This window comes from Poecilia mexicana, unplaced genomic scaffold, assembly GCF_051168715.1.
Source record: "Poecilia mexicana isolate PSO_F unplaced genomic scaffold, ASM5116871v1 scaffold_22, whole genome shotgun sequence".
Classification (NCBI taxonomy): Eukaryota; Metazoa; Chordata; class Actinopteri; order Cyprinodontiformes; family Poeciliidae; genus Poecilia; species Poecilia mexicana.
The window spans coordinates 5,602,325-5,614,336 of record NW_028263391.1 but is presented as its reverse complement, the minus strand read 5'-3'; the positions used below and the strand labels follow the sequence as shown (position 1 = coordinate 5,614,336).

The window sequence follows — 12,012 nt, the reverse complement described above, 5'->3', positions numbered from 1 at the left end:
TAACGTCCGTGGCCTTTATCTCTTCCATTGGCCAGCTAATTATTCCGGCAGGGTATCTGATTACTGGTAAGGCATAGCTGTTTATTGCACGGATCTTGTTCTTGCCATTGAGCTGGCTTCTCAGGACTTGCCTTATTCGTTGGAGGTATTTGGCTGTGGCTCCTTTCCTTGTGACCTCATCGAGGTTGCCATTTGCTTGTGGTATTCCCAGGTACTTGTAGCTGTGCTCTATGTCTGCTATTGTTCCCTCTGGGAGTGAGACCCCTTCTGTGTGGATGACCTTCCCTCTCTTTGTAACCATCCGGCCACACTTCTCTAGTCCGAATGACATCCCAATGTCAGTGCTGTAGATCCTGGTGGTGTGGATCAGTGAGTCGATGTCTCGCTCGTTCTTGGCGTACAGCTTGATGTCATCCATGTAGAGGAGGTGACTGATTGTGGCCCCATTCTTGAGTCGGTATCCGTAGCCAGTCTTGTTGATGATTTGGCTAAGGGGGTTCAGGCCTATGCAGAACAGCAGTGGGGACAGAGCATCTCCTTGGTATATGCCACATTTGATGGACACTTGTGCAAGTGGTTTGCAGTTGGCTTCAAGGGTGGTTTTCCACAGCCCCATAGAGTTTGCAATGAAGGCTCTTAGAGTCCTATTGATGTTGTACATCTCTAAGCATTCAATGATCCAAGTGTGTGGCATCGAGTCATAGGCTTTCTTGTAATCAATCCAAGCGGTGCACAGGTTGGTGTGTCGGGTTTTGCAGTCTCAGGTGATTGTGTGGTCTACAAGGAGTTGGTGTTTGGCTCCTCTGCTATTTATGCCGATGCCCTTCTGTGCCGTGTTCATGTATTTATCCATGTGCCCGCTTATCTTAGCTGCTATGATGCCTGACATGAGCTTCCATGTTGTAGAGAGACAGGTTATCGGCCGATAGTTGGATGGGACTGAACCCTTTGAGGGATCCTTCTGGATCAGGATTGTGCGCCCTTCAGTTAGCCATTCAGGGTGAGTCCCATTCTGTAGCAGCTGGTTCAGTTGAACTGCCAGTCGCTCATGGAGGGCAGTGAGTTTCTTTAGCCAGTAGGCATGGATCATGTCAGGCCCTGGTGCTGTCCAGTTTTTCATACCCGAGACTCTTTCTTGGACATCTGCCACAGTGATGGTTACCGGGGCTTGTTCAGGGAGGTTGCTGTGGTCCTCTCGTAGAGAGGTTAGCCACTGTGCATTGCTGTTGTGGGACGCCTCCCTCTCCCATATGCCTTTCCAGTATTGTTCAGTCTCCAGCTTTGGTGGGTCTGCTCTGTTGTTATTACCCTGCCATTGAGAGTACACTTTAGCTGGTTGGGTGGAGAAGAGCCGGTTAATCCTCCTGGCTTCATTCTCTCTTGTGTATCTCTTTAGGCGGCTGGCCAAGGCTTGGAGCCTTTGTTTGGCAGTTTCGAGTGCTTCAGGTATGGGCATCTGGCTGTACTTCTTAGGTACTGGTCTTTTCATTGCACCTCTTTGGAGCTCTGACAGTTGGCTCACTTCCCTCCTTGTTATCTTGATCTTAGCCTCTAACCGTCTTTTCCATGATGGATATTGGGTCTCATAGTTGCTCTTATAGCCGAGCATTTCAAGGATCACTGATGCTGAGTTGTATATCAGCTCATTGGTTTCTGTTATGGTGTTGGTAGGGATTGTTCTCAATGCTGCATTCACATCTTGAATGAGACTTTCTGATGGTACTTCACTCAGCCGTTGTAATTGGCGTCGGGGTTGCCTGGTGTTCATTCGGGCCACGATTCTCTCTCTCAGGTCAGTTGCTGTCTCGTTCAGCTTTGATAGTTCGTTCATTACTGGGGCTGCATACCCAGTCTCGGGGTGGGGAGTAGTTAACTCCCCCCTGACCTTACCTTTGGGCTCCTCCCTTTTGCCGTAGCATTTGTGTTGTACCTCGTCAATCTCATATATATATATATATATATATATATATATATATATATATATATATATATATATATATATATATATATATATATATATATATATATATATATATATATATATAAATCCCCTTCTCACCCACCGCCACTTGGTCTTCACCTTCCAGGCCTTCAGGTACTTCAAATTCAGGTTTCATTACAATAAACAATCCAGAGTTACTGAATGAAAACTTCCTGATAGCATGGCGGCTAGCTGATTACTGCTAATTCTGATTGGCTATTTCTGACTGAGTGGAGTAATTATGCAGAACTGGGAGGAGATCGATTATTTTTTCAGAGATTATCTGTCTCATGTTAGGACAAGTAAAGTTTTAATACGTATGTAATTTTTTTTTTTTTTTTTTTTTTTTTAGGTTAGATGTTGCAGCTTTAAACAGGTTCGGTGTGAGAGTCACTACCAGGTGGAGCAGAAGCGGAGCTCCGTCTGTCAAATACAGAGCACCGTATTTGACAGCGGGAGCAGAACCAGCGTCTTACATCGCAGCTCGAAGACTTAAATAATTTTGCGGGTTATTTGTTTAGCTTTCTGACCGTCATGCTAATCCGGGTGAGTGTTTGTAGCTGCGCGCTGCTTTACCTGCTATCTGATCCTCCATGTCTTTTTTACTGCAGTGAGCCTCGATGTAGCCAAACTCCATCAAGTATGTCACTGTTTTTATGCCATGTTAGATTCGTCGTGTTGATGCATTTTGACGTGCTTCAATTTTCCACGCAACACGCAAACTTCCCCATTCACTCAGTGCGTTATAGTTCCATATCGCTTAGGATTCGTTGCTGCGTGTTTGCGCAGTGTGAAGGAAAGAGGAGACCAGCCGCACAGGCAGGCTGCGAAATGAGATGCAGGTAATTGGTTTGTGTGATCTGCAACAAGAAACCGTGATCGGCGATCACCGATCACACACTTTTTCACGGAAATCGGCCGATTATGATCGGTGGCCGATCGATCGGCACACCTATTACCTGGACATTAACAAAGACACAGATCAACATTTCCTTGTTCACCCGAGAAATGGTGGACAGGGAGAGCCTGACTAAAACTACCCGGATGTCAGACAATATCTGGGTCTTATTATGTGTCTCCGCTTATGAGCAACTTCATGTTCAAAAACAAGGCCAAAAATCCGCAACTCGCGACTCATTACGTTTGCTAGCGACGATTAAAAGAAATTTAAAAAAAAGAAAAAACAAGCCCAAAGTCACTTATAAGAATCGGACTTGACAGAAACTCAAAATGGTTCTTGATTTTCCAGCAACAAAATGCGCATCTCCCTCCTCCCTCCATTGTTCATGTTTCTGATCAGCTGATAAATGTCCCGTAGAAACGGTGGTCGCTCCACGAGCAGAGGAAATAAAATGACATTACTAAAGAAAATAGTAACGCAGAGTGATTTGGAAAAGTAACTTTTACCTGATTGCTGGATTTGGAATAGCAACGCGTTAGATTACTCGTTACTGAAAAAGAAGTGGTCAGATAAGACAAAGTGACGAGGTAGCACAGATCGTCGGAACACTTGCAGGCCGATTACGTCATAGCTCTGCATGTATTCCTATGCTGATACGTCATAGTTTGTGATGTCACCAGCGCTTTGTTGTGTAACACGTATATAACTCCTGTTGGTAAAATTCTACCTCATTCCAAGTCAGTTCGAGGAGAAGAGGATCTGCGTCTAATCCAGCAAAATGGCTCCGCTGAATTCAATAAGAGAAGATCTCCAGGTTTTAGTGGACAACTTTGCAATTCCGGCGATTGAAGAATATTACCGCCAAATCCCAGAGGAGCATTGGGAGGATTTGACATTGGGATATGAGGGCATCAGAGAGAACACCAAACATCTCTTGAAATATCTGACGGACGTCTTTTCAGATGTGGTTTCAGACCTGGTTGAGAACCGAGAGTTCACATATCAGGACTTGAAAGCCACATTTGAGAATATAGTTTCTCAGGCCTTCGCCCAGGCCATGGGCATTGAGGAGACTATAAAAGACGAGTGCACAGAGGTATTTAACATGCTTTTTATAAAGCATGTTATATCGATGGTGACAGCTCCCTCAGATGACCAGGACCCCACCGAGTGGCTCAAGGTGGGGTTAGAATTCAGTTCTCTGGTGAATCCTGTCATCTGGTTCGTCCAGGAACTGAGAACAATGAGAAAATCACTTGAGGTAGAGCGAAAAGACGCGGTCCGACTTTTTGTACAGTTGTTGATGTCTCGAGGACTCAGGGAGTCTAAGGCACATTGGTATCTTAACTGCCTGAGAGAGACACATGATCGCATTGTTGATCAAATCTGGGCTGAAATTGAGGGACGGCGATACAAAATCCAGCAGAAATGGATTCCTGCCCTGAGCAAAAAGGTTTTTAGTGATATCACTAAAACCTTCGGGTGTTCTGCTGGATGGACGCTGTCCTTCATGCAGAACAGGGAGGTCAACGATGCGATTGTGTCGTGTCTAGAAAGTCACCTAAAAAAGCTCCAGAAAAAGAGAGGCAGCCTTGTTTCAAGGCTTTTTTCTGGTGCTGTTAATGCTGTGAGACACCAATTCTCTAAGTTAGGGTCAATAGTGTCTTGCCTCTCTGTGCCTCCGTCAGTAATGGCCCCATGATGCCTTTCTGTGCTTCCGTTGACTCCGGACGCATTACGCCTCTCTGTGCTTCCGTCGATTCCGGACCCAAAAAGGTTCCCCATGCCACATCCGACTCCTGCGACAAGGTCCCTTAGCCCTCCGCAAGTCCCAGGGCTTCCAGCTTGCGCAGTTCTAACGAGCCAGAGTCTCCACCTGGTGAGCCTTCAGCTGGCGAGCCTTCATTTGTCGAGCCTTCAGATGTCCAGTCTCCAGCTGGCGAGCCTTCAGCTGTCGAGCCTTCATTTGTCGAGCCTTGAGATGTCGAGCCTTCAGCTGGTGAGCCTTCAGCTGTCGAGCCTTCATTTGTCGAGCCTTCAGATGTCGAGTCTCCAGCTGGCAAGCCTTCAGCTGTCGAGCCTTCATTTGTCGAGCCTTCAGATGTCGAGCCTTCAGCTGGCGAGCCTTCAGCTGGCGAGCTTTCAGATGTCGAGCCTTCAGTCGTCGAGCCTTCAGCTGGCGAGCCATCAGATGTCAAGCCTTCAGTCGTCGAGCCTTCAGATGTCAAGCCTTCAGATGTTCAGCCTTCAGATGTCCAGCCTTCAGCTGGCGAGCCTTCAGATTTCGAGCCTTCATTTGTCGAGCCTTCAGATGTCAAGCCTTCAGATGTCCAGCCTTCAGATGTCCAGCCTTCAGATAGTGAACCTTCTGCTGGGGAACCAGAGCCTCCAGTATTTATACACTTATTATTACTTATCATTATTTAAAAAGGTTTGCACAGTTGGTAGCAGGGGCGCTGCCAGGAATCTTGGGGCCAGTGACAAAAAATTAGATTTGGCCCCCCTTGCGCAGCTGCTGTTACAATTTCTTGAGTCTATTTGACCCACAAAAAAGCATCACAATTTTAAAGGCTTGCAACTGCCTTGCTTTATTTGGTCCAATACTGATACTAGCACAATATTTACTGCTCATGAATTTTACATCCATCAGTTCACATACTGTATGCAAGTAGGTTGCTTACATTTTTTCTATTACTGAAATGTCTCTCCCCACATGCAACAGTTATAGGCAACGTCCAAAATATACATAAAGCAATCCAGAGTTCTCAAAAAATGCTATGTAGTTGCACTTTATTCAAGTTGCAGTACATAACTTTAATAAAAATATGTTTTCTCCATATTTATTAAGGCTGTCATGATGTCGTAGCAGTTTGTTACAGATAATCTGTCAAAACAATCAATCTCCTCCATCTAGGGTTGCCACTTTCAGAAGTTAAAATAAGGGCACGTCGCCTTACTCTCATGGGGTGGGACTTCCACTGCAGTCAGACATTATTTTATGGCTGTGTTTTTTGTTTTTAAAAAGTGATCCGTAGAGCAATCATTCATGTTAGAGTATCCCAAAATTGTACTCCAATCACAGTAGCATACCTTAAAAACACATTTTATTAAGCAAGTGTAAAAAGTATTTGGTAAACTACTCAAGTACTGATCAACTGATCATAACACCTGATTTAATATTCAAAATGTGTCCTCAGACAGCCAAAAGTATAAAAGTCATGTGAACATTCTGGTACTGTAAAAAGTATTACTAAAATATTTACAGAAATAAGGAGTTAGGTTTGGAGGCTGGACCAAATTTACCACAGGGGCCAGGATAGTCAGTGTTTTTCCATGGCGACACTTGAAAAAGAATGGGGGAAAAAAACAAAACAAAACAAAAACAAAAACAGAGCAATATTTCATCATTTGATATATTAAGTGAGCCAACGAGCCACTTTTGTCTCCAGAGATTCAGGTTGCAGATCCCTGGCAGATGGAAAGTGTGATCCTATGCAGCATCCAAAAGTGCAGCACTATAATTTTGAATTCGTTGTTAAAGTAAAATTGTGAAGGTTAAAAAAAAGTGATCCACCACTGAGTATTAACATAAGATATGTATTTAGTATAACTTATTTGGTACCCTGTTGGCCCCCCATCTAGAACCGCCCAAGGCTGCAGGTCTGGGTCCGGTGCATTAATAATATATTAAATGACCACTGAACAATGAATTCATGAAATATATCAACATTTCAAAATAAAACCTACAGAAAACCCTAAAAGTAGGAAATATTTATGTGTTAATCTATTTGTATGTCTTGTTCTTTAAATCACCATTTGTATTATTTTGGCTGATATTATTATACATTTTATAAGCAAACAAGTAAACGCACAATAAGAAATTTACTCATAGCAAAATGTCCTGTACCATATCAGCCTCAGGAGATGATTGAGGGATGAAGAGACGCTGATGTCAAGTGTTTTAGGTTTTGACGGGTCTGCAGTTCTTCTCCTGATCCATTCATACAGCAGCACACTGCGCCACGATGGAGACATTATTTTTAATTGCCTGTCTTCATCCTCTCTAACATTATTCAGCCTAGGATTTGCGTCTTCCCTCGCACGTCTTTATCTTTATGAGAGGTTTTACTTCTAAGTACGGTGGAGTATCGGGTCGAGGACGTTGTAAAAAGACCCGGGTTGATAGCGCCTCACCGCGGTTGCGTAGTGTCCGTCTCTAGGCAACCATGACAACAGCGTCGGTCTGTACATAGACATGAATACGTATATGATATCTATGGGTCCGTAGCGTTCTGGGGTCCTGTCTAGCTCCCGCCACGACAATTTAGCTGACCTTAATATTTCCTGTGTTTTGTTTTGGTTATTATTGTTACACTTAGTGTGTGATAGGTGTGTCTATCGGACATTTATAGAATACGGAACAAATCGTACGGGACGCAACATTTAACAGCCAAATACGGGACGATTCCGTATTTTACGGGACGGGTGGCAACCCTACCTCTATCTCCTTCCTGAACTACTACTGCTAGCTAAAGAAAAACAACCAATCAGAACCAGTTGGACGCTCTTAGCGCTGTCAGTCAACCTCATTCACTCACTGCTAAATATGCTAATGGGGGAGAAACAACTTATAGTCACGAGAAAACCGTTTATCTCTCATCACTGGTAGCTATGCTAACCAGACTGAGCATTAATAACAGGCTGTGCTAGCTGCAGCATAGCACAGAGCAAGGAGAGGGAGGATGAGCAGAAACATGAGATGGTGATTGACAGCACTAAAACTCTCCTGCCACCAGAGGTGGGAAGTAACGAAGTACAAGTACTTCGTTACTGTACTTAAATACATTTTTCGTGTATCTCTACTTTACTTAAGTAGATTTAATAATGAGTACTTTCTACTTTTACTCCACAACATTTTGCAGTAAGTATCTGTACTTTCTACTTCACTACATTTCTACAAAAGTGTCGCGTTACTCGTTACATCCAAGTCACGTTGCGCGTTTTGTCCGTTAAAATGTGAAGTTCAGGGTCTTAAGGTGGCGCCGTAAAATCCGAGCAATAACGTGACTTAGCGTCTGTCGTCATCCATCGCCTCCCCCTTTACTCGCACGCGGAGCTCCAGACATGCGCAGTGGTTTCCTCTGAGCGGGAGAAGATGTCTGTCTGATCGTCAGTAATATAATAGCGCTGCATAAATCAAAAGATATGGCGACATGTAAAATCAGCAGGGCTTCTCTTTCACAGACGGTGGTCCAACTTTTAGCTTCACTTGGAAGGAAAGCTTAAAGAAAGGTAAGCTCTGTGGACGTGATGCTAGCAAAGCTAGCTGTACTGACTGAGACACATGTTGCATCTGCGAGGAAAAAAAGTTGTCACTCATGCGCTGAATTATTGTGTGGAGGTGTTGACTGAGGTGTCGCAAATATGGGACAACGCTGTGACCAAAGTCTGCATTGATATGACATTCAGGAACGATCCGATTCTTCTGGACGGATCTTTACTGATTAAATTTATTTCAGCTCTAAGTATTTAATATCTAGGTGTTTTATGGGTATGTGGATCTTTCAGATCAATTTGAGAAGCAATTTTGATAGGTAAAACTTAATTCTTTTGTTTTGTGGTGGTGGTCTTGACTTTGTCTTGGGTAGGTGGTCTTGACTACAACTCTGCTAAGTGGCTCATCTGTTGCATGTCCTCCCCTGCCCACCTTCTTTCCATCCCCTTTCTGTCGGATTTCTTTAAAAATAAATGCCACTTGTGGCAAAAAAACAAAAAACAAAGTGAAGTTCATGCTATGTTAGGACAGGAGACAAGATGTTTCCATCCCTGAAATTATGATGCATAGAATCACATATCTAAGTCTAAACTATTTACTATTTATGTTTACAGAGAGTAAACATAGACATAATAATAGAGTAAACATAATAAAAACATGCTTTATCTGTGGCATTGTTCATTAAAATGGCACATTTCTAATGTACTAAAATTAAATACGATCGGTTCACTTAATGATATTGTATTAGGGATTAGATAATGCATTCAGTAAGTACTTTTACTTTTAATACTTAAGTATTTTTAAAAGCCAGTACTCTTTTACTTTTACTTAAGTACAAATGTTAATGTGGTAGTTTTACTTTTACTTTTACTTGAGTACATTTTTGTCTGTGTATTTGTACTTTTACTTAAGTAGCCTACATGTTTTGAGTACTTTCTCCACCACTGACTATTTTAGTGATTGAATTAGATTTAACATATACTTAAAATGTATTTTAAGTTTATTGTAAATACATATTTTATATATTAGTAGTATATGTGCAACCTCAGTTAAAATTGGTCTTATAGGTGTCCCTGTGTCTTCCTGAAGTCAGAAAAGTACCTGGTAAGGTATTGTTTATGTAATCTGAAAGATTTGTTAAATGTCAAATGTCATTTGTTAAATGTCAAATGTCAGAAATTTTGATTGAGGTAGCACATATGTGGTTTACAGAATTTTTTGCCAACATAATATGTTTGAATTTATTTTAAGATACATGATTTCCTTTGTTATGTGTGTTATGGCAATAGATCCAATATCTGTTTCATTCCTTAGACCTTTCAAAATAAAACTAAATTGCACAATAAAAAATGCCTAAACAAATATCAATCGTCCTAACTAAATTTTATAAAATACAAACAAGCCATCTTACAAATAACTTAAATATTTCCTATTTATGGCTCTAACATTTAGCAAATCAATTAACACAAAGTTTTACATTTTAAAGCCGCAGGAGAGAAACATGAATCAAACATAAACCGGAGGTCCGCTTTTATTTTGAAAAGCCTGCCAGGGGTCCAATCAGAAACTGAAATTTTAAGATAACTTCCGTTGCAATCAAACTGTCAGAGAGTTTGATAGTACGTGCAAGAGGGTTTGACTGTGAATGTGAGAGGGTTTGATAGCGAATGTGAGAGAGTTTGATAGCGAATGTGAGAGGGTTTGATAGCGAATGTGAGAGGGTTTGATAGTACGTGTAAGAGGGTTTGATAGCGAATGTGAGAGGGTTTGATAGTGAATGTGAGAGGGTTTGATAGTACGTGTAAGAGGGTTTGATAGCGAATGTGAGAGGGTTTGATAGTACGTGTAAGAGAGTTTGATAGCGAATGTGAGAGGGTTTGATAGTACGTGTAAGAGAGTTTGATAGCGAATGTGAGAGGGTTTGATAGCGAATGTGAGAGGGTTTGATAGTACGTGTAAGAGAGTTTGTAGGTTTGATAGCGAATGTGAGAGAGTTTGATAGTACGTGTAAGAGAGTTTGATAGCGAATGTGAGAGGGTTTGATAGTACGTGTAAGAGAGTTTGTAGGTTTGATAGCGAATGTGAGAGAGTTTGATAGTACGTGTAAGAGAGTTTGATAGTACGTGTAAGAGAGTTTGATAGTACGTGTAAGAGAGTTTGTAGGTTTGATAGCGAATGTGAGAGAGTTTGATAGTACGTGTAAGAGAGTTTGATAGCGAATGTGAGAGGGTTTGATAGTACGTGTAAGAGAGTTTGTAGGCTTTGGCCTATGGGGCCTCTCATAGAACTTCACAAAGTGCCGTTCTTACAAAGTATTTTAAATTAATACCCGTCATTGACACATTTTCTCCCACACACTAATATATTTGGCAATCAAAGAAATGACTAAAGACAGAGTTTCTAACTTTTGATGTGATTAATTGTTTAGGGCATTTCTGAATAAAGAGCACAATGTTTTTATTTGATAGAAATGATTCTGATAATTTTTATATTAACATTGATGAACAGACACACTTTTACAGTGTTTAATTAAAGAACATATTTACATAATTCCATGATTTAATGTGCATTTAACGTTTTAAGACAACCAATTATTTTCTTGTATTTATTTTTTATACATTATTGAGAAATTACTTTTGATTTATAAATCAGTCATTGTCAAACATTAAACTACATATTTTTCTTACTTTTTTCCAGAGAAAAAATATTAATTACACTATACATCAACTCTGCTATTGACAGCAAAGAGTTAAAATAATTTTAACAGAATAAATTATTTTCATTCCATTACATAAGCTGTATTAATACACTAATACTTCAGATTGAGATATTTAAAAATACACAAAAAGTGAAAGAATAAACATTTATTTATTATACTGGGAATACTGGTCACAGGCAGGGCTTCAGTCAGGGAGAACTCAATGACTTCTGAGATGTCCTGGTTCACAGGCTAAAGCCAAGGATAAAAGAGAAATGATCCAAAACTGTAATAGAAAATACATATACGTTTCCTTCACATTCAGAAAAAGACATTTTCAGCATGTTGGACTCTGACTCGTAGCATCTTTATAGCTAAATACCGATATGGTGAAGCTGAGCTGGGAACAGACTGAAGAACAGCAGCTCCAGCTCTGATCCTGACTGATCTTTCCTCACTAAATCCCCTGGTTTTTAATTAACTTCTCCTCTAACAGCGGTTTCTCATCACCTCTCTCTCATTAGAAAACAGTGTGAAAACGTTAGCTGCTATGCTAACAATCAGCGGTTATTTCAGGCCAATTTAGCTACATAGGAAATATTTGGCACTCTTGTCTTGTTCTCTTTTTCTTTTTGAAAACCTGACTTTATAGTTTTTCTTAGTAACTGCCACAGTTCAGGTCTTCTACGGACTGAACACTGTTATGTGAACTAAACTCATTACCCAGGTTGGGGGTAGGGTACCCACCTTTCAGAAATTAAAATAAGGGACCAGTCCCTTTAAATGTCAAGCGAGGGGCGGGGTGGGAGGGCTGCGGCGGCAGCGTGTCGGTTAGTCTGTGTTACCCAGAAAGCAGTTGGGCACAATATGGCAACACCAACACCGTGAGTGAAACAATTACTGGGGCAGCCTACTATATAAAGTATTCAGGGACTTCTTATTTATTGTTACACGTATACACATTTGTAGAATACGGAACAAATCGCGTCCCGTATCAGTTCAATACATACAGGACGGGTGACAACCCTAGTTGGGGATCATTAAAATTACTTTGTAGAATCATTTTTATCATCTTTCCTCAAATAAAGATGTAATTTGTTTTTTTATTCATTCACTCAACCATTAGCCAATATGGTTGGAAGAGGAGCAAAAAGGAA

General features: G+C 41.2%; 1 protein-coding gene across 1 annotated transcript; it reads left to right on the top strand.

Annotated features, from left to right (window-relative positions):
• The first annotated feature begins 2,117 nt into the window (after window positions 1-2,117).
• LOC148152777 (uncharacterized) lies at window positions 2,118-4,635 on the top strand. The gene has a single exon (XM_088002682.1). The coding sequence runs from the start codon at window positions 3,661-3,663 to the stop codon at window positions 4,582-4,584; it is 924 nt and encodes a 307-aa protein (XP_087858808.1). The 5' UTR covers window positions 2,118-3,660; the 3' UTR covers window positions 4,585-4,635.
• The last annotated feature ends 7,377 nt before the right edge of the window (window positions 4,636-12,012 follow it).

Coding starts and splice junctions, on each gene's coding strand:
- LOC148152777 (XM_088002682.1), top strand. CDS start 3,661: ATGGCTCCGCTGAATTCAATAAGAGAAGATCTCCAGGTTTTAGTGGAC.